Source organism: Heptranchias perlo, chromosome 7, assembly GCF_035084215.1.
Source record: "Heptranchias perlo isolate sHepPer1 chromosome 7, sHepPer1.hap1, whole genome shotgun sequence".
In the NCBI taxonomy this organism is placed as follows: domain Eukaryota; kingdom Metazoa; phylum Chordata; class Chondrichthyes; order Hexanchiformes; family Hexanchidae; genus Heptranchias; species Heptranchias perlo.
This window is the reverse complement of record NC_090331.1, coordinates 71,338,120-71,360,407: the sequence shown is the minus strand read 5'-3', so window position 1 is coordinate 71,360,407 and position 22,288 is coordinate 71,338,120. Positions and strand designations below refer to the sequence as shown.

Sequence of the window (22,288 nt, the reverse complement as noted above, 5' to 3'; positions counted from 1 at the left end):
AAACTATTTTTTAATATTTTATAAAAACCTCATGTTGGACATTATGGAGCTGAAAATATGGTCCTGGCACATTAGCATTCAGTGTATGTGTAATGCAGAGAGCGAACCTTGCACTTTAATGCAAGATTAGCTCTTCTGCATGAAATCTTGGCACTCGCAGCGCACAACGTCAAGAGGTAGGTTATCCAGCGTCCGTGGCTCTCAAACAGCTGGTTACTGTTAAAGCTGTCATACTTCTGAAGAGGGGGAGAAATGACTACAGCAAGAGTACATGGAAAAACAGCATAATTTAATGAGACTGTTTTGGAGGTATTGTTGGACCTTTCTGAACATGAGGGCCATCCTCCAGAGAAGAGAAGCATCAGAGAAGCCTGGATTGAGGTGGCTGAATGAATGAGTGATGCCTCACCTGGAGGTTAGGTAAGGGACAAAATTTATTGATCTCAGGAAAGTTACCAAAGTAGGTTCTGCTCACATTTTGCTTAATTTTATAATGTTGCCTTTAAAATAAATATCAACAACACTTCAGTTTTAAGTTTGAAGCAGCATCACAGAGAGAGAATACATAGCACTCTAACAACTGGTCCTATACTTTCCATATGTAGAGGCATACCCATGTTTTACCGTGGGAATTGTGCATTGCCACCATGGTGGAGCATCTTCCCTGTGGTCTATTACACGTGGCAAGCAACTAAACACCGAACACACTGCCAAGTGTGCAAAGTGGAAAATGTAGCCAGCAAAAATATATAATGCCGGAGCAAAGTGCATTAAAATTGTCCCAGAAATGCAAAAAAAACCTAATACTTGAACAACTAAGAGACATGTACCTACCGTTAAGAACGCTGCTTGATCATGCCAAATCCCAATATTCCCAGTGTGCCCAATTGATCTAAGCAATCAGTGTGCCATGGCAGTCCCTAATTTGCATGCTAGGAATTGCAGTGAGGGACCACACTTAAATAGTTTTTTTCAATGCTAATGAGACCAGTAGCATGGCTTCATTTTTGCACTACAGGTGCAGAGGGGATGGTTGAGGTACTCAATGAGTACTTTGCATTTACCAAGGAAGAAGATCTGGATGTGATGCATCCCAGGTTGCTGAGGGAAGTAAGGGTGGAAATTGCAGAGGGACTGGCCATAATCTTCCAAACATCCGTAGATACGGGGGTGGTGCAAATGTCACACCCTTGTTCAAAAAAGGGTGTAAGGATAAACCCAGCAACTATAGGCCAGTCAGTTTAACGTCAGTGGCGGGGAAACTTTTAGAATCGATAATCCGGGACAAAATTAACAGTCACTTGAGCGAGTGTGGATTAATTAGGGAAAGCCAGTACGGATTTGTTAAAGGCAAATCGTGTTTAACTAACCTGATAGAGTTTTTTGATGAGGTAACAGAGAGAGTAGATGAGGGCAATTCATTTGATGTGGTGTACATGGACTTTCAAAAGGCATTTGATAAAGTGCCGCACGGTAGGCTTATCAAGATTGCGGCCCATGGAATAAAGGAGGCAGTAGAAACATGGATACAGAATTGGCTAAGGGACAGGAAACAGAGTAGTAGTGAATGGTTGTTTTTCAGACTAGAGGGAGGTGTACAGTGGTGTTCCCCAGGGGTCGGTACTAGTACCACTGCTTGTCTTGATATATATCAATGACTTGGACTTGGGAGTACAGGGCACAATTTCAAAATTTGCAGATGATACAAAACTTGGAAGGGTAGTAAACAGTGAGGAGGATAGTGATAGACTTCAAGACATAGACAGGCTAGTGGCATGGGTGGACATATGGCAGATGAAATTTAACGCAGAAAAATGCAAAGTGATACATTTCGGAAGGAAGAACGAGGAGAGGCAATATAAACTAGAGGGCTCAACTCTAGAAGGGGTACAGGAACAGAGAGATCTGAGGTTATATGTGCAGAAATCGTTGAAGGTGTCAGAGCAGGTTGAGAAAGCGGTTAAAAAAAGCATGTGGGATCCTGGGTTTTATAAATAGAGGCATAGAGTACAAAAGTATGGAAGTCATGATGAACCTTTATAAAACACTGGTTCGGCCACAACTGGAGTATTGTGTCCAGTTCTGGGCACTGCACTTCAGGAAAGATGTGAAGGCCTTAGAGAGGGTGCAGAAGAGATTTACTAGAACGATTCCAGGGGGTGAGGGACTTTAGTTACATGGATAGACTGGAGAAACTGGGGTTGTTCTCCTTGGAACAGAGATGGCCGTGAGGAGATTTGATAGAGGTATTCAAAATCATGAAGGGTCCAGACAGAGTAGATAGAGAGCAACAGTTCCCATTGGCGGAAGGGTCAAGGACCAGAGGACATAGATTTAAGGTGATTGGCAAAAGAACCAAAGGTGACATGAGCAAAAACTTTTTTACACAGCAAGTGGTTATGATCTGGAATACACTACCCGAGAGGGTGGGGGAGACAGATTCAATCATGGCCTCCAAAAGGGAACTTGAAAAGTACTTGAAAGGAAAAGATTTGCAGGGCTACAGGGATAGGGCGGGGGAGTGGGACTAGCTGGATTGCTCTTGCATAGAGCCGGCACAGACTCGACGGGCCGAATTGCCTCCTTTCGTTCTGTAACCTTTCTATGATTCTAGGACAGGAATTTGCGTGTGAATTGGGCACAGCGCCATAAGAGTGATTTCCTGAGCCCCATCCATTTCCTGTGAGGCTATGCACTGCTGGCGGAGCCTTGGAAAATGTATTTTTAGTAACGAGCAATGCAATGAGAGATGCACATGTATTGAAACAAATCTTGTGTTCATCCCATATGTGGCATGTACATCACACAAAAGGTCCTTACTGGAATCGTAACAATCAAAACTCATGCCTCAGCGTTGCTAAGGAAATCTCTCATTTATTTCCAAATCCTTTCAGTGGCCTGGTGCATCTCTTCCTCACCCAAGGACCTCCTCTCACTCTCTTTACAGCGGTCTTACTTCAGGAACAGTAGTGGACTTATGTTTTATGATGCACCCGTCACACTTTGTACATGAAACTTTGTTATAAAATACCATTGCATCACAACTGAAATTTTTTAAATTATTCAAACGGAGAGAAAGCCAGCCATTTCTGAGAGAGGAATGCAGGTTCGCCTTCTGGGGCAGCACCTCAGCCGTCCTGGTGATCTGCTGGAGAACAGATTGCTGGACTGCTGGTTTTTCTGACCTTGCAATTATCTTGCCTCTCCCCAAGAAGGGAGCCAAGTAACTTTTATTCAAGAGAAACATCCAAAGAAAAACAGCAGTTAGCTTTCTTGACCTTCGGATGTCTCATTTTTAAAGCACATCAGAGTACTTGAGCACTAGCCTTAAAGAGACAGGCCAGTTTACTAGCTAAACATCGTAATCATGTCCCAAACTATCCACCATCAATGCCAATGGAGATCAGGCTGTAGGGCACTGCACATGTCTAGGGTTATCGATTTCATCTATTGGTACACCAAACATTTAATTATGCACAGCTGGTAGATTATTAAAATAATTTATTAAATATTACAATATGGCCTCTAGCCAAGCTGTTCCAGTACAGCTACAACACTGGCATCTACCCGACAATGTGGAAAATTGCCCAGGTATGTCCTGTCCACAAAAAGCAGGACAAATCCAATCCGGCCAATTACCGCCCCATCAGTCTACTCTCAATCATCAGCAAAGTGATGGAAGGTGTCGTCGACAATGCTATCAAGCAGCACTTACTCACCAATAACCTGCTCACCGATGTTCAGTTTGGGTTCCATCAGGACCACTCTGCTCCAGACCTCATTGCAGCTTTGGTCCAAACATGGACAAAAGAGCTGAATTCCAGAGGTGAGGTGAGAGTAACTGCCCTTGACATCAAGGCAGCATTTGACTGAGTGTGGCACCAAGGAGCCCTAATAAAATTGAAGTCAATGGGAATCAGGGGGAAAACTCTCCAGTGGCTGGAGTCATACCTAGCACAAAGGAAGGTGGTAGTGGTTGTTGGAGGCCAATCATCTCAGCCCCAGGGCATTGCTGCAGGAGTTCCTCAGGGCAGTGTCCTAGGCCCAACCATCTTCAGCTGCTTCATCAATGACCTTCCCTCCATCATAAGGTCAGAAATGGGGAAGTTCGCTGATGATTGCAGTGTTCAGTTCCATTCGCAACCCCTCAAAAAATGAAATAGTCCGAGCCCACATGCAGCAAGACCTGGACAATATCCAGGATTGGGCTGATAAGTGGCAAATAACATTCACGCCAGATAAGTGCCAGGCAATGACCATCTCCAACAAGAGAGAGTCTAACCACCTCCCCTTGACATTCAACGGCATTACCATCGCCGAATCCCCCACCATCAACATCCTGGGGGTCACCATTGACCAGAAACTTAACTGGACCAGCCATATAAATACTGTGGGTCAGAGGCTGAGCGTTCTGCGGCGAGTGACTCACCTCGTGACTCCCCAAAGCCTTTCCACCATCTACAAGGCAGAAGTCAGGAGTGTGATGGAATACTCTCCACTTGCCTGGATGAGTGCAGCTCCAACAACACTCAAGAAGCTCGACACCATCCAGGACAAAGCAGCCGCTTGATTGGCACCCCATCCACCACCCTGAACATTCACTCCCTTCACCACCGGCGCACTGTGGCTGCAGTGTGTACCATCCACAGGATGCACTGCAGCAGCTCGCCAAGGCTTCTTCGACAGCACCTCCCAAACCCGCGACCTCTACCACCTAGAAGGACAAGGGCAGCAGGTACATGGGAACAACACCACCTGCATGTTCCCCTCCAAGTCACACACCATCCCGACTTGGAAATATATCGCCGTTCCTTCATCGTCGCTGGGTCAAAATCCTGGAACTCCCTACTTAACAGCACTGTGGGAGAACCTTCACCACACGGACTGCAGCGGTTCAAGAAGGCGGCTCACCGCCACCTTCTCAAGGGCAATTGGGGATGGGCAATAAATGCCGGCCTCGTCAGCGACGCCCACATCCCATGAACGAATTTTTAAAAAAACATTAAAAACTGTTCTTCAAAAACTGCCAGGTGGATTTAGCACACGACATATATTTCAGGAATATGTATTTCCAAGAATATCTAAATTATGGAAATTAATCTCAAGTCCTAATTTATGGTTTGATTCAAGTATAGTGAAATTTTCACATTTCTGACAACCAAAGGGTTTCGAAATATTGTGGAGATCAGGGGGGCTTAATTGAGCCGCGTAGCACCAGTTTTGTAGGCGCTATGTGGACACCTAAGCCCCGAAAATGGCATCTGTGATGTGTGCGCAGAGTTCCAGCGTGACTTGCACAAGACCCCGTATTGGTAAAGGTGGTTAACGAACGCCAGAAATATGTAGAGTAGGGAGATTATGACATTAATCAGTGTGCAACACTGATTTGAGGCAGCCGGTGGCACTTTCAAACTCTCTGCTCCAACCAATGCATTGTCCTAACCTTGCACAGCTGAACAGGAGTTAAAGGGCATGAAGAACCCCCCCACCACCAGTGCTATTTAAAGGGTGCATGCAGGAGTTACAGGTTTGTTGCTGAATTATTTATTCTGGCTGCTGGTACAATTGTGGGTGTTTGTGTAAGTTTCCTATACTTGGAGAAAGTTGCAATATTATATAGAGAGTGGTCTGGCTGGCCTTGCAGTATTGTAAGTGGTATTTAAAGTAGCAGGATGACCAAAGTTGCTTCAAAACATGGGTGGCCTGCTAGGGCTTCCTCTGGGAATTGAACATGGCTAGGAGCATACAGAGCAGGACAACCTGCCAGAAGAGGCAGGGAGGCAACGAGGTAGATATGCCCTGTCTGTCAGGGCTCTGAGTGATCAAATGATTGATGAGCAAAAGCAGTAACCTCAACGACACCTCCCCATTCACCAACAGTCCCACACTCTTTGCCTTTCCTCTCCTGCATGACCATCAAATCGCCCTCCTTATGATTACACCTTGCTTCCTCCCTCAGCTCATCACAGAAATGAAAAACAACACCAAATACAAATTCATAACCACATTTATAGATTTACACATCCAATGATTCAAACAAACCGATACTGTTCACCCTTGTGCATTCCCTCGGTGACAGTTGTCCGGGTGCTTTTATCTTTCCTGGTGCTCCTATGAGGTGCATCCCCAGTGACTGGAGCACGGGTGGTGGAAGGCTGCTGACCTTCAATTGAGGAGAGTGCGGAAGGCCTTGGAGGACGACCTCGATCAGCTCTGGGCCGGGAGGGCTGGCTGATAGGCAACAGTAAGGGCACTGGCGGAGTGGCAGGGGTGGGAGCAGGAATGCTCTCATCCTGAGAGAGGACAGCAGGTTCATCTTCCATGGTGCCACTGCCACTCTCCCGGGGCAGCGCCTCAGCAATCCTGGTGAACAGCTGGAGAACGGATTGCTGGACTGTTCTGACGCCCTCGAAGCCCCATTCCACAGTGGAATCCAGAGCCATGACAGCAGCAGTCTTAGCTTCCAAAGCAGCAGCCAGACCTTGGATGGCAGATGTTTGTGCTACAATGGAAGCTTTGACATCGGTCATCAGAAGCTGCACATGGTGGGTTCCATAGGTGCAATGATGGAGGTGACCACCCATTCCATGTGGGAAATGATGGACTCCAAGCTCTGCACAAAGCCCTGTGCCAAGTTGGAGCTGGATTTCTCCATGTCCCTTGACATTGTGCGCAGGCTTTCTGGCAGGCTTTCCAGTGCTCCAAGCATTTGGCTGTATACGCCATCAGCCTTCTTCTGTAACCTGGCCCACGAAGTCGTCATCTGACTCCTCTGCAGCAGAACTAGTGAGCGACCTCACCCTTCGGCAGACTGGCACCTGCGGTATCCGTTCCCCCCCCCTCCACCCCCCCCCCCGCCACCCCCCGGCTCCTGTGCACTTGTGCCCGGTGTCTCACTATGTGCAAATCCTTCCTCTAACCGAGCCTCAAGTACAAGCAGTGTCAGTATCTGAGTTGGTGGCTGCAAGTGTAAGATCGAGTGACGGTGTGTCTTCTTCATCACTCACCTGCCTCTGCCTCCTCTGACTGGGCAGGTTCCAGTTCTTGGGTATCTGAAATGACAAAGGTACATGGGGAGAGGAGAAAGTAAGACGTGCGTGCTTACACCATCTGCAGCACGTGAGTCAGAAAAGATTGTGGGATGAGGGAGACGTGGGAAGCGAGAAGGAAGATTAGGTATGGAGAGACCCTCATCATCGATACCTCCAACACCGCCAGTGACACGGCCCATCCAATGATGGTCAGCACTACCTCTTCCATGGGGATGAGGACGTGTAGGCGTGCCTGTCCTCCATTCATTCTTTTCTGCTGCCTGCTGTTGTGCGCCGCCTTCTCCTGCATGAAAGAGGGAAGTGTGTCAATGAGTGCCCTGCAAGATGTTTGGGCTGTCATGGTTGAATAGTGTGATCTGTAAGTTGTGTGGCTTGCCAGAGTGGTAATGTGTGAGGGTGAGGTGCAGCGTGTGATTTGAAGGGTTGAGTAGTGATTGAAAGAGTTTGTTGGTGGATGGGTGAGGGGGGGTTGTAGTGCGTGGAGCAGTGGATGAGGCTAGTGGTGCATTTGATAGGAGAAGCTAGTTGATAGGAGATGCTACTTGAAACTTGAACTCATTCACCTTGACCACTCGTGTCAAATCATTGAACTTCTTCCTGCACTGCATCCATGTGCGTGGTGCAATGCTCCCGGCGTTGACCTCGTCCTCTACAGCCTCCCACTGCCTCTTCAGCATATATCTGGAGTGCCTCCTGCCCCCCTGCAGATAAGATGGCCCTCCATCTGTCCACCTCTCCTCCAAAGCCTCTAGTCCGAGTACCTTGGTGCACGCTCTCTCGCCAGCGCAGGCATTCTTCAGTATGTTATAGAAATATTACAGTAAAGCACTGTGCATTAATGACTGTATGATTGCATGACTGTTTTGAATATTTCAATCATCTGCAGAACATCTTTTAACCAACCCTCAAGACACAATGCATCCTCAGCTGTAGTTATTTGAAGCTCTTCTGGTTGTTTTTCATAACACAGCTTGCAAGAACCAAGATAAAAGGGATAAAAGATACGTAGGCCTTCACAGAATATGTTAAAGAGCCTTTGAACATCAAAAATTCACAAGTCATTGCCTGGGCCCTGCAGAGAGAAAAGAGATTTTTTAAATTGCTTTTCAAATGCCACATCTTTCTACCAAATCTACAGAAAAAGACTGTTTTCTGTAGAAAATTTCTGAGCTGCATAAAATCTGACCACTATGACGTGCTGCTGCGGTCACTTACTTTTGTTGCAACAACTTGCATTTATATAGAGCCTTTAACATAGAAAAACTTCTTGAGGAACTTTGCGGAGACATAATCAAAAAAAAGTTTCAAATTGTATTGATCAAATATGGGATTGACTGGGATTCAACCAAGCTAAACTAAGCCACCACTTCCCAATTGTTGGATCATTTCTGTGTTTTTGGTATTTGTAGAAAATATATAGAATTTATTAATATTTTTCTCATCAGTATTCATTCAGAATAACTTTTCATGTCATGGATTAGCAGCAGCACTCAGTGCTCAATGGGTTCAAAGTTTATAAGTATGTGATAACTTACATATCCTTTCTTTTTTTATAGGTTAAATTTTTTTCGGGACATACCCGATTTCCGAATCCTAGCCTGTGGAGGAGATGGAACTGTAGGATGGATACTGGATTGTATTGGTATTTGCAATATTCAGAAAAATTTATTTTGCAAAAGATAATTATATTTTATTATCATCTAAATTATATTTAACCCCAACTTCTCTTACCCGTGTCAAAAATAGTACTTTTACATTTGCTTCTTAACTTTAATTTTATTTTTGTGTTGTGTATTAAATTTGATTGTAAAACTGCCTTTTATTGAAAACATTTTGATAACCAGTGGATTGTAAACATTGTGCAGCTCAAAATATGTAATACTTCTAATAAAAGGAGCTAATAAACATTTTCATTGCAAATGCCTAAACCCATTTTCTTGTTACAATTGGTGATGACTGATTTATAATCTGGCCTCGCAGTGAACAACGGTCTCTTTTGTGTCTACTTTTCCAGCTTCCATTTTGCCTGAACTATACATATCTGTTGTCATTATTTCAGATAAAATCAATCTAATAAAACATCCACCTGTAGCTGTATTACCATTGGGTACTGGAAATGATCTGGCTAGATGTCTGAGATGGGGAGGAGGTAAGAATGAAACCCAGCATTTACTGCAGCTCCAATTAAGTGTTTTATCCTTGAGCCTGACTCTCTTGGCTTTGATTGTGTAAATAAAGCATTTTTGTTGCCTAAACTTAAACTAATGTGTTTTTTTCAAGGCATAATCTTCACTATGGAAAATTCCTGTATTGCTTCTCTCTGGCCATAGTAAATAATACTATATCCTTATTAAAGATTGTGCATAGCTGCTAAGAGAGAGCTGGCTTGCTTTTTTAAAAATATTTTATAAAGATCTACTGTTTGGGTTTAAATTGTGATTCATAAGAGAAATTGTTTTGTACAGCTGTAGATAATTTTCATAACACACCATACCTTGGAGATTGTCTGGTGCTGTGGATTATGCTGAGACTCTGCATTTGAATGATTGTTATGACACCACGAGGAGCACGCCTCACCCTCTGTGGCTCTCTCACAAGATCATCTCCCCCCCCCCCCCCCCCCCCACCCCTCCTTTAACCTACCTGTCAGCTGGACTCCTCAGGGGAACTGCCAGTTTTCCCGCCCCCTCCGATCGGGAAGCTGCTTGGAGTGCATGAACCGCTCACCAATGGAATTCAAATAAAGCTTAACCATGAAAGTGGTTCAGGTCTCCGAACGCTTCCATTGGGTGTGCGGTGGGTTTGGTCTGCCCGGATTCGATCCAATGGAAGCAGACACTTCAAAATTGACCCCAGAGTAATATTTGTTGCGCTAGAAGCACTAGGACTGTTTTCCACATCTGACATTGAGGTATTTATACCAGAGTTAATCTAGTCGCACCAGGATTATGCCGGTTTTAAACCAGCACAAAACCAAAGTTCTTTGGGCTGAGTTTTTATGTCAGGTTTGTACTAGTGTGCCTGAAAACGGATAGCTTACATTGATGACCATTAAACTAGTATCAAGTCTACAATGTAAGTGGGATCTTAGGAGGATCATTTTTTCAGTGCCAACTGTAATGAGGTACAGTCATCTTGCCTCATCAAAGCTGACATTTCAGTATAGCACTGAAGGTGTACTGCATTGATGAAGGTGCTTCTTTTCAGATGAGATATTGGGGTAGATTTTCATCTTCGCTGCCTGTGTGTTAATCTAGCGAAGAGGGTCGCTCGTCCTTTATTTAATTCAACAGATTTTCTTTCCATTGATTTCAAAATCAGGCGGGATCTACAAAGGGATAGAGATCTGCTCCAACAGAGTATCACGAGCAGGTGAAGATAAAAATCTACTCAGTTGAATTGTAGGGTTCAGGTACAGTCTAGGCACATTCCCACGAGGGAGAAAGGTAGGGCCACTAAAGCCAGAGCTCCATAGATGATGAAAGAAATAGAAAGTAAGATGAAGCAGAAAAAGTGTGCATATGACAGATGTCAGGTTGATAATACAAGTGAGAACCAGGCTGAATATCGAAAGTTCAGAAGAGAAGTGAAAAAGGAAATAAGAGGGGCAAAAAGAGAGTATGAGAATAGACTGGCAGCTGATATAAAAGGAAATCCAAAAGTCTTCTATGGGCATATAAATATTAGAAGGGTAGTAAGAGGAGGGGTGGGGCTGATTAGGGACCAAAAAGGTGATCTACTCACAGAGGCAGAGGGCATGGCTGAGGTATTAAATTAATACTTTGCATCTGTCTTTACCAAGGAAGAAGATGCTGCCAGAGTCTCAGTAAAAGAAAAGGTCGTTGGATGGGCTAAAAATTGATAAAGAGGAAGTACTAGAAAAGCTAGCTGTACTTAAAGTAGATAAGTCAACCGGTCCAGATGGGATGCAACCTAAGTTGCTGAGGGAAGTAAGGGTGGAAATTGCGGAGGTACTGGCCATAATCTTCCAAACATCCGTAGACCATCAACAAGGCACAAGTCAAGAGTGTGATGGAATACTTCCCACCTGTCTGAATGAGTGCAGCTCCAACAACACTCAAGAAGCTCGACACCATCCAGGACAAAGCAGCCCACTTGATTGGCACCCCATCCACCACCCTAAACATTCACTCCCTTCACCACCGGCGCATCTCTGTTTTTGCAGAGAGCTGTCACGGGCATGACGGGCTGAATGGCTGCAGTGTGTACCATCCACAGGATGCACTGCAGCAACTCACCAAGGCGTCTTCAACAGCACCTCCCAAACCCACGACCTCTACCACCTAGAAGGACAAGTGTAAACAATTTTACAACACCAAGTTATAGTCCAGCAATTTTATTTTAAATTCACAAGCTTTCGGAGGCTTCCTCCTTCGTCAGGTGAACGATGTGAAAATGAAATCCTCGAAATGAAATCGCATTTATAATTCACAGAACAATGCTTGGTGATTACAGACAGTTTTTTCAACTGCCCGTTGCCAAGGCAATCAGTGTGCAGACAGACAGGTGTTACCTGCCAGGTCTCAGAATATACAAATCACCAAAAAAAAAAACAAAAAAAAAAGAGATAGAGAGGTAGAAACATAGAAAAGACAGCAACTGACCCGTTATATTAAAAACAGATAACATTTGTTCGCTGGTGGGGTAACGTGTAGCGTGACATGAACCCAAGATCCCGGTTGAGGCCGTCCTCATGGGTGCGGAACTTGGCTATCAATTTCTGCTCGACGATTTTGCGTTGTCGTGTGTCTCGAAGGCCGCCTTGGAGTACGCTTACCCGAAGGTCGGTGGATGAATGTCCATGACTGCTGAAGTGTTCCCCGACTGGGAGGGAACCCTCCTGTTTGGCGATTGTTGCGCGGTGTCCGTTCATCCGTTGTCGCAGCGTCTGCATGGTCTCGCCAATGTACCATGCTCTGGGGCATCCTAGTAAGAACGGGATATGACGCTCGACTCATCGATCGACAGTTCCGACGGGCCACAGCAAAAAATCGCATAGACCTCCTCAGGAGACTAACACGGGACGCAACCAACAGAGTACCCTTTGTCGTCCAGTACTTCCCCGGAGCGGAGAAACTACGCCATGTTCTCCGCAGCCTTCAACATGTCATCAATGAGGACAAACACCTCGCTATGGCAATCCCCACACCTCCACTACTCGCCTTTAAACAGCCACCCAACCTCAAACAGACCATCGTTCGCAGCAAATTACCTAGCTTTCAAGAGAACAGCGTCCACGACACCACACAACCCTGCCACGGTAACCTCTGCAAGACATGCCAGATCATCGACACAGATACCACCATCACACGAGAGGACACCACCCACCAGGTGCATGGTTCATACTCCTGTGACTCGGCCAACGTTGTCTACCTCATACGTTGCAGGAAAGGATGCCCCAGAGCATGGTACATTGGCGAGACCATGCAGACGCTGCGACAACGGATGAACGGACACCGCGCAACAATCGCCAAACAGGAGGGTTCCCTCCCAGTCGGGGAGCACTTCAGCAGTCATGGACATTCATCCACCGACCTTCGGGTAAGCGTACTCCAAGGCGGCCTTCGAGACACACGACAACGCAAAATCGTCGAGCAGAAATTGATAGCCAAGTTCCGCACCCATGAGGACGGCCTCAACCGGGATCTTGGGTTCATGTCACGCTACACGTTACCCCACCAGCGAACAAATGTTATCTGTTTTTAATATAACGGGTCAGTTGCTGTCTTTTCTATGTTTCTACCTCTCTATCTCTGTTTTTTTTTTGTTTGTTGTTTTTTTTGGTGATTTGTATATTCTGAGACCTGGCAGGTAACACCTGTCTGTCTGCACACTGATTGCCTTGGCAACGGGCAGTTGAAAAAACTGTCTGTAATCACCAAGCATTGTTCTGTGAATTATAAATGCGATTTCATTTCGAGGATTTCATTTTCACATCGTTCACCTGACGAAGGAGGAAGCCTCCGAAAGCTTGTGAATTTAAAATAAAATTGCTGGACTATAACTTGGTGTTGTAAAATTGTTTACAATTGTCAACCCCAGTCCATCACCGGCATCTCCACATCATGACTAGAAGGACAAGGGCAGCAGGCACATGGGAACAACCCCACCTGCACGTTCCCCTCCAAGTCACACACCATCAAGACTTGGAAATATATCGCTGTTCCTTCATCGTCGCTGGGTCAAAATCCTGGAACTCCCTATCTAACAGCACTGTGGGAGAACCTTCACCACACGGACTGCAGCGGTTCAAGAAGGCGGCTCACCACCACTTTCACAAGAGCAATTAGGGATGGGCAATAAAGGCTGACCTTACCAGCGACGCCCACATCCCATGAACGAATAAAGAAAAAGATACGGGGGTGGTGCCAGCAGACTGGAGAATTGCAAATGTTACACCCTTGTTCAAAAAAGGTACAAGGATAAACCCAGCAACTACAGGCCAGTCAGCTTAACCTCGGGGTGGTGGGGAAACCTTTATAAATAATAATCTGGGACAGAATTAACAGTCACTTGGACAAGTATGGATTAATTAAGGAAAGCCAGCACAGATTTGTTAAAGGTAAATCGTGTTTAACTAACTTGATTGAGTTTTTCAATGAGGTAACAGAGAGGGCCAATGAGGACTATGTAGTTGATGTGATGTAAATGGACTTCCAAAAGGCGTTTGATAAAGTGCCGCATAATAGGCTTGTCATCAAAGTTGAAGCCCATGGAATAAAAGGGGCAGTGGCAGCATGGATACAAAATTGGCTAAGTGACAGGAAACAGAGAGTGGTAGTGAACGGTTGTTTTTCGGACTGGAGGAACGTGTACAGTGGCGTTCCCCAGGGGTCGGTACTAGAATCACTGCTTTTCTTGATATATATTAATGACTTGAACTTGGGTGTACGGAGCACAATTTCAAATTTGCAGATGACACAAAACTTGGACGTGTAGTGAACAGTGAGGGGAGTAGTGATAGACTTCAAGAGGACATAGACAGGCTGGTGAAATGGGCGGACACGTGGCAGATGAAATTTAACACAGAGAAGTGCGAAGTGATATATTTTGGTAGGACGAACGAGGAGAGGAATTATAAACTAAAGGGTACAATTCTAAAGGGGGTGCAGGAACAGGGAGATCTGGGGGTATATGTGCACAAATTGTTGAATGTGGTAAGACAGGTTGAGAAAGTAGTTAAAAAGGCAAATGGGATCCTAGACTTTATAAATAGAGGCATAGAGTACAAAAACAAGGAAGTTATGATGAATCTTTCTAAAACATTTTCGGCCACAACTGGAGTGTTGTGTCCAATCTGGGCACTGCACTTTAGGAAGGATGTGAAGGCCTTAGAGAGGGTGCAGAAAAGATTTACTAGAATGGTTCCAGAGATGAAGGACTTTAGTTATGTGAATAGGCAGGAGAAGCTGGGGTTGTTCTCCTTGGAACAGAGAAGGTTGAGAGGAGATTTGATAGAAGTATTCAAAATCATGAAGGGTCTAGACAATGTAGATAGAGGGAAACTGTTCCCAATGATGGAAGTGTCAAGATCCAGAGGACATAAATTTAAGGTGATTGGCAAAAGAACCAAGGATGACATGAGGAAAGATTGTTTTATACAGCGAGTGATTATGATCTGGAATGCACTGCCTGAGGAGGTGGTGGAGGCAGACTCAATGATGGCTTTCAAAAAGGAATTGGGCAAGTATTTAAAGGGAAAAAGAATTGTAGGGCTATGGAGAAAGGGCGGCGAAGTGGGATTATCTGAATTCCTTTTGCAGAGAGCTGTCACGGGCAAGACGGGCTGAATGGCCTCCTGTGCTGTAGCCATTCTATGATTCTATAAGCCCTGTTTGAGTGATCGTCAAAGATCCCATGGTACTGTTTGACAAGGAGCAGGTTATTCTTCCAGCATCTTGGCCAACAATCTTCCTACAACCAACACCATCAAAAACAAATTAACTAATCATTCATCCCCAATGCTGTTTATGGGATCTTGCTCTGCACAGATTGGCTGCTGGGTTTGCCTACAAAACAATAGCAACTACACTTCAAAAGTAATTCTTTCGGTGTGAAATAGTTGGGGATGTCATGAGGATGAGATCAGGTGCCACATATATACAAATTCTTTGTCAGTACTGCACTGAAGAATTAGAGTGCTGCACTGTCGGAGGTGCCCTCTTTCGGATGAGACATTAAACTGAGGCCACATCAGCCCTCTCAGGTGGATTGCATTGCACTATTCGAAGAAGAGCAGGGGAGTTCTCCCGATGCCCTGGCCAATATTTATCCCTCAACCAATATCACCAAAAACAGATTATCAGATCATGTTTCTCATTGCACTTTATGGGACTTTGCTGTGTGCAAAATAGCTGCCGGATTCTATACATGACAACAGTGACTACGCTTCAATAAGTACATAATTGGCTGTAGAGTGCTTTGAGATATCCTGAGGTTGTGAAAGGCATTATATAAATGCAAGTCTTTCTTTTGTTCTAATTCCTAATCTGTCCAATGTTCTACTTTAGCAATCTGAATATCATTGTTGCATCAGTCACGTAGAGTCATATTTATAGTTTTGAACTTGTGTTTCTTTATGTTTGGAAAAGGATATGAAGGTGGAAATTTAATGAAAGTTCTCAAAGACATAGAGAACAGTATAGAAGTGATGCTGGACAGATGGAGCATAGAGGTGATACCAAACAACAAAGACGAAAAAGGGGACCCGGTGCCATACAGTATTGTTAACAACTATTTCTCTATAGGTGTGGTAAGTACCAAAGGATGCTACTGTCCTTTTATTTTCTAAAGAAATCTATTGAAATTGCTATTTCTCATATGGCTTCTCTGCATGTATCTTTTTCATGGCCCTTCTGTACCCACTGAGAGCACAAAATATTTGTTTTTGGTGCAAAACATTTTTGTCCTAAGTAAGCATGCCATGCATGTGTCGCCTTACTTTTACTTCTCTCATCAGTCACAGTGATCATGTGACCAGTAGCCTTTAGTTGATAGATGATGATAGAAATGATAGAAACTAAAGCAAAAGTAGCAAGGACTGATGTTTAGATTTAGTTAAGAAGGTTTAACACAGACTGAGCTACTATTGTCTCGTTCATTGTGCAGCGACCACAATAAGCTATATTTTCTCGTTATACCTTGACAAAGACATTGAAAAGTATTTGTGTTGTTCAGTGTTCATAAAATGAGATAGAAAGTAAAATTACAATGTCAGAGTTATTCTGCCCACCCAGTATCATGTAGCTTCAGGACTTTTGGGCCCAGCAGAATGAGCCAAAGCAGTGGCATCCCATTAGGCACAGCATGTCTTTTAGAACGTTTTCCTCCAGTGATGCCAAGCAATTTGATCCAGTTCAGTCCTTCTCTAGTTGAGAGAGGATCATCTCATTAGATTAGGACTCAAATAAGCACAGGTCACCTTCAACAGTTGGGTGCCACAAGTAGATTCCAATTCCATGTTCACTATCCATATTGAAATTGCCACAGAAAAAAAATACAAGCATCCAAGGGGTGCATTTTTAAAAAGGTGGAACCTTTTTCTCTCTATATGGTACCATATATTCAAATGGTTTTATTTGAGATACTTTCTAATGCCTAAGGTTCGCAAGTTTGAACTTTTTCCTCATTTATACCTCTTGCGTGCCTCAACATGTGTAGAAAATCAATGGATGTGAAAATGTTGGACAACTGTTAGTCAGTATAGATATACTTTTGTGTCAAGACTATCTCTATTTGCCTAATAGGGTAATTATCCCATAAGGGTAATCTCCAGCGTTGTTGCGCATAAGGATTATGAGCACAGTAATAGACAATTTCAAGTTACTGGTTGGTTTCGATAGAAAATATAAGATTAAGATTTCTCACCTTTATAGAGAAATACTTCAAACAGATCTGCATATAGTATTTATGCCAATGGAAAATTTCTAGGACATTCAGTGTCTGGTGCAGGCCTTCTGCCCAAAAATATATTTCCACTTGAGGTTAATCTACAGATACTGTAATTTGGCATGTTTGTAGTGCACTATGCCAGAATGCTTGGTCGTAAATGTTTTTTATCAACAACAAAGATTTAATCAACTGAGAAATATACCAGACTTGGAGCATGCTGGGCAGCTCTAACCCAGAATGGAACAAGTCCTGCAGTGAAGGAGATAGAGAATATTTTTACCTTAGGTATATTAATTGTGCTTCTACAAATCATGGTCCCTCCATATATGTTTGCTTCTCATCTTGTTTTGGATTTATTAGAAACTAAAAGGATTTGTGGTCTAACTCAAAGTATCTAAAATGTTGCAGGTTAAAGTGGGCTTATCTTTCATGAGCTGTGTATTGAGAATGTCATGCACCATTGACTGAGCATGATTTTTAACACAAAAAAAAGCTGTCACAAACATATGCTTTCCCAATTGGCAGAGCTAGAACTATGGGAAATACCCATGGTCTGTGGAGGTTTAGGATTGTAGTAAATTACCTTTGTTTATTTCATTCAGCCAATGTATTTCATCCCAAATTTTTTTTCCTTTTAATATTTGGAATAATAATTTTGTAATTATATTCTTTAATATGTAATCTGTGCATAGAATATGAATAGGGATTCAACATTTTGAGGGGGCTCTTGCCAGAGTACAACCTCAATGTCTTGGCATGTTCTTTATCTGTGAAATAGACTTTTCCTTTTATTCTTTCCAATTTTCATCCCCTTTCTCCCTCTCTTTCCTGATGGCAGTAATTAAGAGTGAGGATGATTCCACAGATGGTCACTTGCCAAGTGGCCATTCTTTATGTGACCATCAATAGTCGGTGTTAATAAGTGATTCAGTCATAGGGCATCACAAGTCCACACACATGGGGCACGTTTTTAAACGGGTGGGTTGGGGGGGCATTCAGAATTGCAACCATTTCAGACCTGCCTCCAACCCGCCCATTTCGGGTTTTCACTGTGGCGGGATGAGGGGTGGGAATCCAACCCGCTCCCAGGAGGCAGGTTGGGCCCTAATATCTTTCAAGGAGGCTTCGGGCCTCCATTTTCTCACAGTTTTCAATTTCAAACCCAGGGGGCCGGGATTCCCGGGCCTTCTCTTTTACGCCTTGTGAAAGGAAGCGAGAAGGCCCGAGACTAACAGGTGCCAGAAAGGCATCTACAGTTTGTGGAGCAGGAGTGCTTCCCCCAGGCCCAACAAGCCTACCTGCAGCAACCCCCCAACGATCGTGGAACCCCCCCCATCCCCGATTGCGGACCCCCATCACTGATCGCGGGCCCCCGACCACGATCCTACCCCCCTCCCCAAACAATCGCGGACTGCCATGATGACCCCCGATCCCGACCCCCCCCTCCCCCATGACTGATTTGCCCGGGTCCAACCATGCCCCTGTCAATCAGGCCGGTCAGCCGAATGGGAAACCGACAAAAAACAATAAAAGACGTCCTTATGTCAAAATTGTGAGGACGTCCGGAGATCCTGTACTTCCGGTTTCCCGTCTGCAATTTGACCCCCCTGCCCCCTTCCCAGCTCGGGGTCAGAATCACGCCCATGCACTTTCAGGCAGAAACCACAGGAGAGTGATCAGGAGCAAGAATCCTGCCAAACTTTCTTACCCCCAAGGCCAACAATACCGAACCCAATTATGATGCCTTAACCATCATCCTATCTGAAATCTGGTAACTCAGCACTAATTAGGGATCAAATCTGGGATCTTACTGGTCTGCAGGCTCAGCACTGCTGAGGAAAAAGAACATTTCCCACTGAACTAACAAGGATAGCCACATTTATTTTCTTTAGCAGCTAATTGTGTCAACATAAATAAAACAAAATTAGGTGATATTAGCCTTGTGACTAGCAAAATTCAAAAGGAAGAGGATAAGTAACTATTAACAGATCTCGATCTTTGTCAGTAGGGAATGTGTCATTTGGTTGATCCCACTATCTCACAAGGTTCACAAATCTTGCCACTCTCTAGTTTCTAGTCATTAGTTCACATGTTATGGATATAACATGAGGGCCTGAAGACAATTTATTTGAACAAGACAAGAGCAAATAAGTTGCCCAATCTATGGTATATTCTAGTGCATTGCATGAATGTAATGAAAATCAATTCGACAATCTGCCTGATCATAACATCTGAAAAACTGCTGAGATTTCTTAATAAATTCACACACACTAGAGTATAGTTAATTTTGTAGTCAACTCTTATATTCATATATGAACATTTTAATGCTACTATATAATCTTATGTTTTGTGAAAAGTATGTAGTTGAAACTGTAAAAACGTAACGGGCCAGAGCTGCGCGGCAACAATCGCCGCAGCTCCTGCAAATTAAATTAACGAATGCACTTACTGCAGGCTCTGTGGCGTCGACTTGCTTGATAGCGCACAATTTTTTTTAAAAGTTCAATATCAACTCAGCCTCTGAGGAGTGTGAGTCAATGCACATGGAACAGTCTGTGAGAATAGAAGACACACCCACAAAATATATCAGGAAGAGAAGTCACGCCCACAAGCAGGCAAGCAGACTTCATTCATTTAAAGTTAGTTTTCTGGAAGTCATTGTAAATAAAAATTTAACTTTTTTTTATAAAAAACCAAAGAAATAACTGAATTAAATTAAAGAGACAGAAGGGAAATTTTTTTTTAAAGTTTTAATTTTTTAATTTTTATATAAAAAAAAATTTAATGACCAAAAACTATTAAAATAAGGAATAATATGAGATTCCACATTTCTAAAATTTAATTTTTAGTGGTTTGGCAGTCATTAAAACTAACCACGCTTAGTTTAAACATGGTATTTTTAAGCGTACCTGTTTGGCGTAATTAGTTACTTTCCAGCTGGGCAGATGAACAAGTTTGCGATTTTTCAATGATTTCAATGATTGCAGTGTGCAATGGCCCTCTAATTCGCAGCTGTCAAATCGCCGGCGAACCAATAGGAGCAAATTGACTATTTCCGCATTTTATGCGCACGTGCAGACACGGGAACTTGCTCCTTCAATTCGCCATTTAAAAACTGAGGGCGCTTTTGGGAGCAAGTTCTGGCCTTTTTTTCTCATTCTACTAGTTGTACTATCGTAAACTTGATACTGTAATGAAATAAAACCATTTATAATTGATGTATTCTATGGCATCAGCATAGAGCAGCATTTGTTTTTGCGAACTCTACATTTATCTTCTTTACAAAACAACTCATAGAGGTTTGTGTTTCGGTCAGACTCTTGACTTTACTTCTCTTTGATTTCTGCTTCGTATTGATTAATGATGGATGAAAGGAGCCTTTTGAAGTCAGTCTCCAATATTTCTTTTAATGGCTCATTCCACTAATGATCTGCCAGTTTTAATGGCTAATGCCACATCCTTTTGCTTGTCATTACAGTATTGGCACAAAATATCTGGTTTCATGAGGAGTTTTATCAGACCAATACAATCTTTGCACTAACACTAACACGAGACGTTCCTCTTTTTAAAATGTTGACTGCGGGATAAATGTTGGTCAGAACACCGAGAGAACTCCCCTGCTCTTTTTGAGTAGTGCCACAGGATGTTTTACATCCAACCAAACAGGTTAAATGTCATCTGAAAAAACAGCACCTCTGACAATGCAGCACTCCCTCAGTATTGCACTGAAGTGTCAGTCTAAATTACATGCTCAAGCTCCTGGACCAGGGCTTGAACCCACAACTTTCCGACTCAAAGGCGAGGGTACTACCACTGGGATTGTCATGATGGGGAAATTAACATTTTCACTCTTTATACCAAGAGTCAGCATCTGTCAGTCAGAATTTAGATGGCTGGAAACTTAATGTCCTTTATAGCACACTGGTTAATGTGAAATTTCTTTGTGTTGTTTTAACCCAATTCTTAACCAATATAAAATAAAAGGGTTAACAACTGCATTAATATAGTACACAAAATAATTTTCTGCCAATGCATTACCTAGTGCTGTGGCAGAGGAAGGTAAACACACTGGTAGTTTTTTTTTTGTTTTGGTTTAGTTTTACATTATGGTTGATTTATACTTCAGTATAATTTTAGATTTCACATGTCACTTTTTATTGCACTAGGTTGAATTCACTTGGAACCTCTGCAATAAGTTAGCTGGAATGGAACAAAGGCAACACATTTTTGTATTTTATTAGTGCTTGTTCCGAAATTTTGTCTAGAGCCAATGCTACATGAAGTAAATTTTACTTCTTTTAAATGTTGTTATTAGCTCATTTCTTTTTCTATGCAGGATATGTAACATAGGGACCAAGTCAAAAACTCCCCTACCTCCACTTTAGTTTTCAAATATAGCTTCTGCTTAATGCAGAAACTATTTTTATACAATAAAATTAAGGGAGAAACTTGCTCATCTTTAGCAGTCATTGCATGGCCCAGACCCACTAGCCTAGATTTTCCAATTGTTGTTGTTTTAATATGGTGACCCATTTATTTTCAATGGGATATCCCTAGCATTAAAATAACAATAATAGGAATATCTGGACTCCCATCTCCTTGTGGCACCATTTCAAGAATAAAGTTGTGCAATTGTCTTCAATGGCTGCAAATACTATTATTTAAATAAGAATATTTTTTTCTACCAATTTTCTCCCTTCACTTCATCCCCAGAAGGGGGTGACTGCTTGTTCATGTCAACTTGTCTCAGTGTTCGCACTCTTGCCTATGATTCAGAAGGTTGTGGTTCAAACCCCACTGTAGGACTTGAATAGTCTAGGCTGGCAGTTCAGTGCAATACTGAGGGAGTGCTGCATTGCCTGAGGTGTTGTCATTTGGACAAAACAAGGACTTACAAATCCCCTGGCACTATTTAAAGAAATGTGTTCTGGCCAACATTCATCACACAACCAAGACCACCCAGACAGATTAACTGTCCCGTATTTCACTTGTTCTTTGTTCGACCTTGCTGTATACATATTGGTTGTCACATTTGTCTAAGTAACAGTGACTGCACTACTAAAGTAATTCATTGGCTATGAAGCATTTTGGAATGTTCTGAGGGTATGAAAGGTACTGTAAATACAAGGTTTTGTTTAATTTGTTGGCATACCGGAAAAGGCACTGGGTTCTAGGAACTTAGGAACAGGAGTAGGCCATTCAGCCCCTCGTGCCTGCTCCGCCACTGTAGGGGCATAGGGAGGGGGGATGCACCAGAGGACAGCGTTAGAGGAATGGAGAGTTGTTTGTGGCGGGAGTGCTAGGGCTGGAGGAGTTTAAAGAGA

General features: G+C 43.3%; 1 protein-coding gene across 5 annotated transcripts in view; it reads left to right on the top strand.

Annotated features, from left to right (window-relative positions):
• Positions 1-22,288, top strand: part of LOC137323846 (diacylglycerol kinase beta-like) — a 479,766-nt gene that overhangs the window by 287,547 nt on the left and 169,931 nt on the right. For all 5 annotated transcript variants that reach the window (XR_010963457.1, XM_067987851.1, XM_067987849.1 and 2 more), the window contains 3 exons: positions 8,609-8,694; positions 9,112-9,201; positions 15,665-15,825. Coding sequence is in view for 4 of the 5 variants with exons in the window: in XM_067987851.1 (XP_067843952.1) it covers positions 8,609-8,694; positions 9,112-9,201; positions 15,665-15,825 (337 nt within the window). In the remaining variant the exon portion in view is untranslated. The remainder of the gene's footprint in view (positions 1-8,608; positions 8,695-9,111; positions 9,202-15,664; positions 15,826-22,288) is intronic.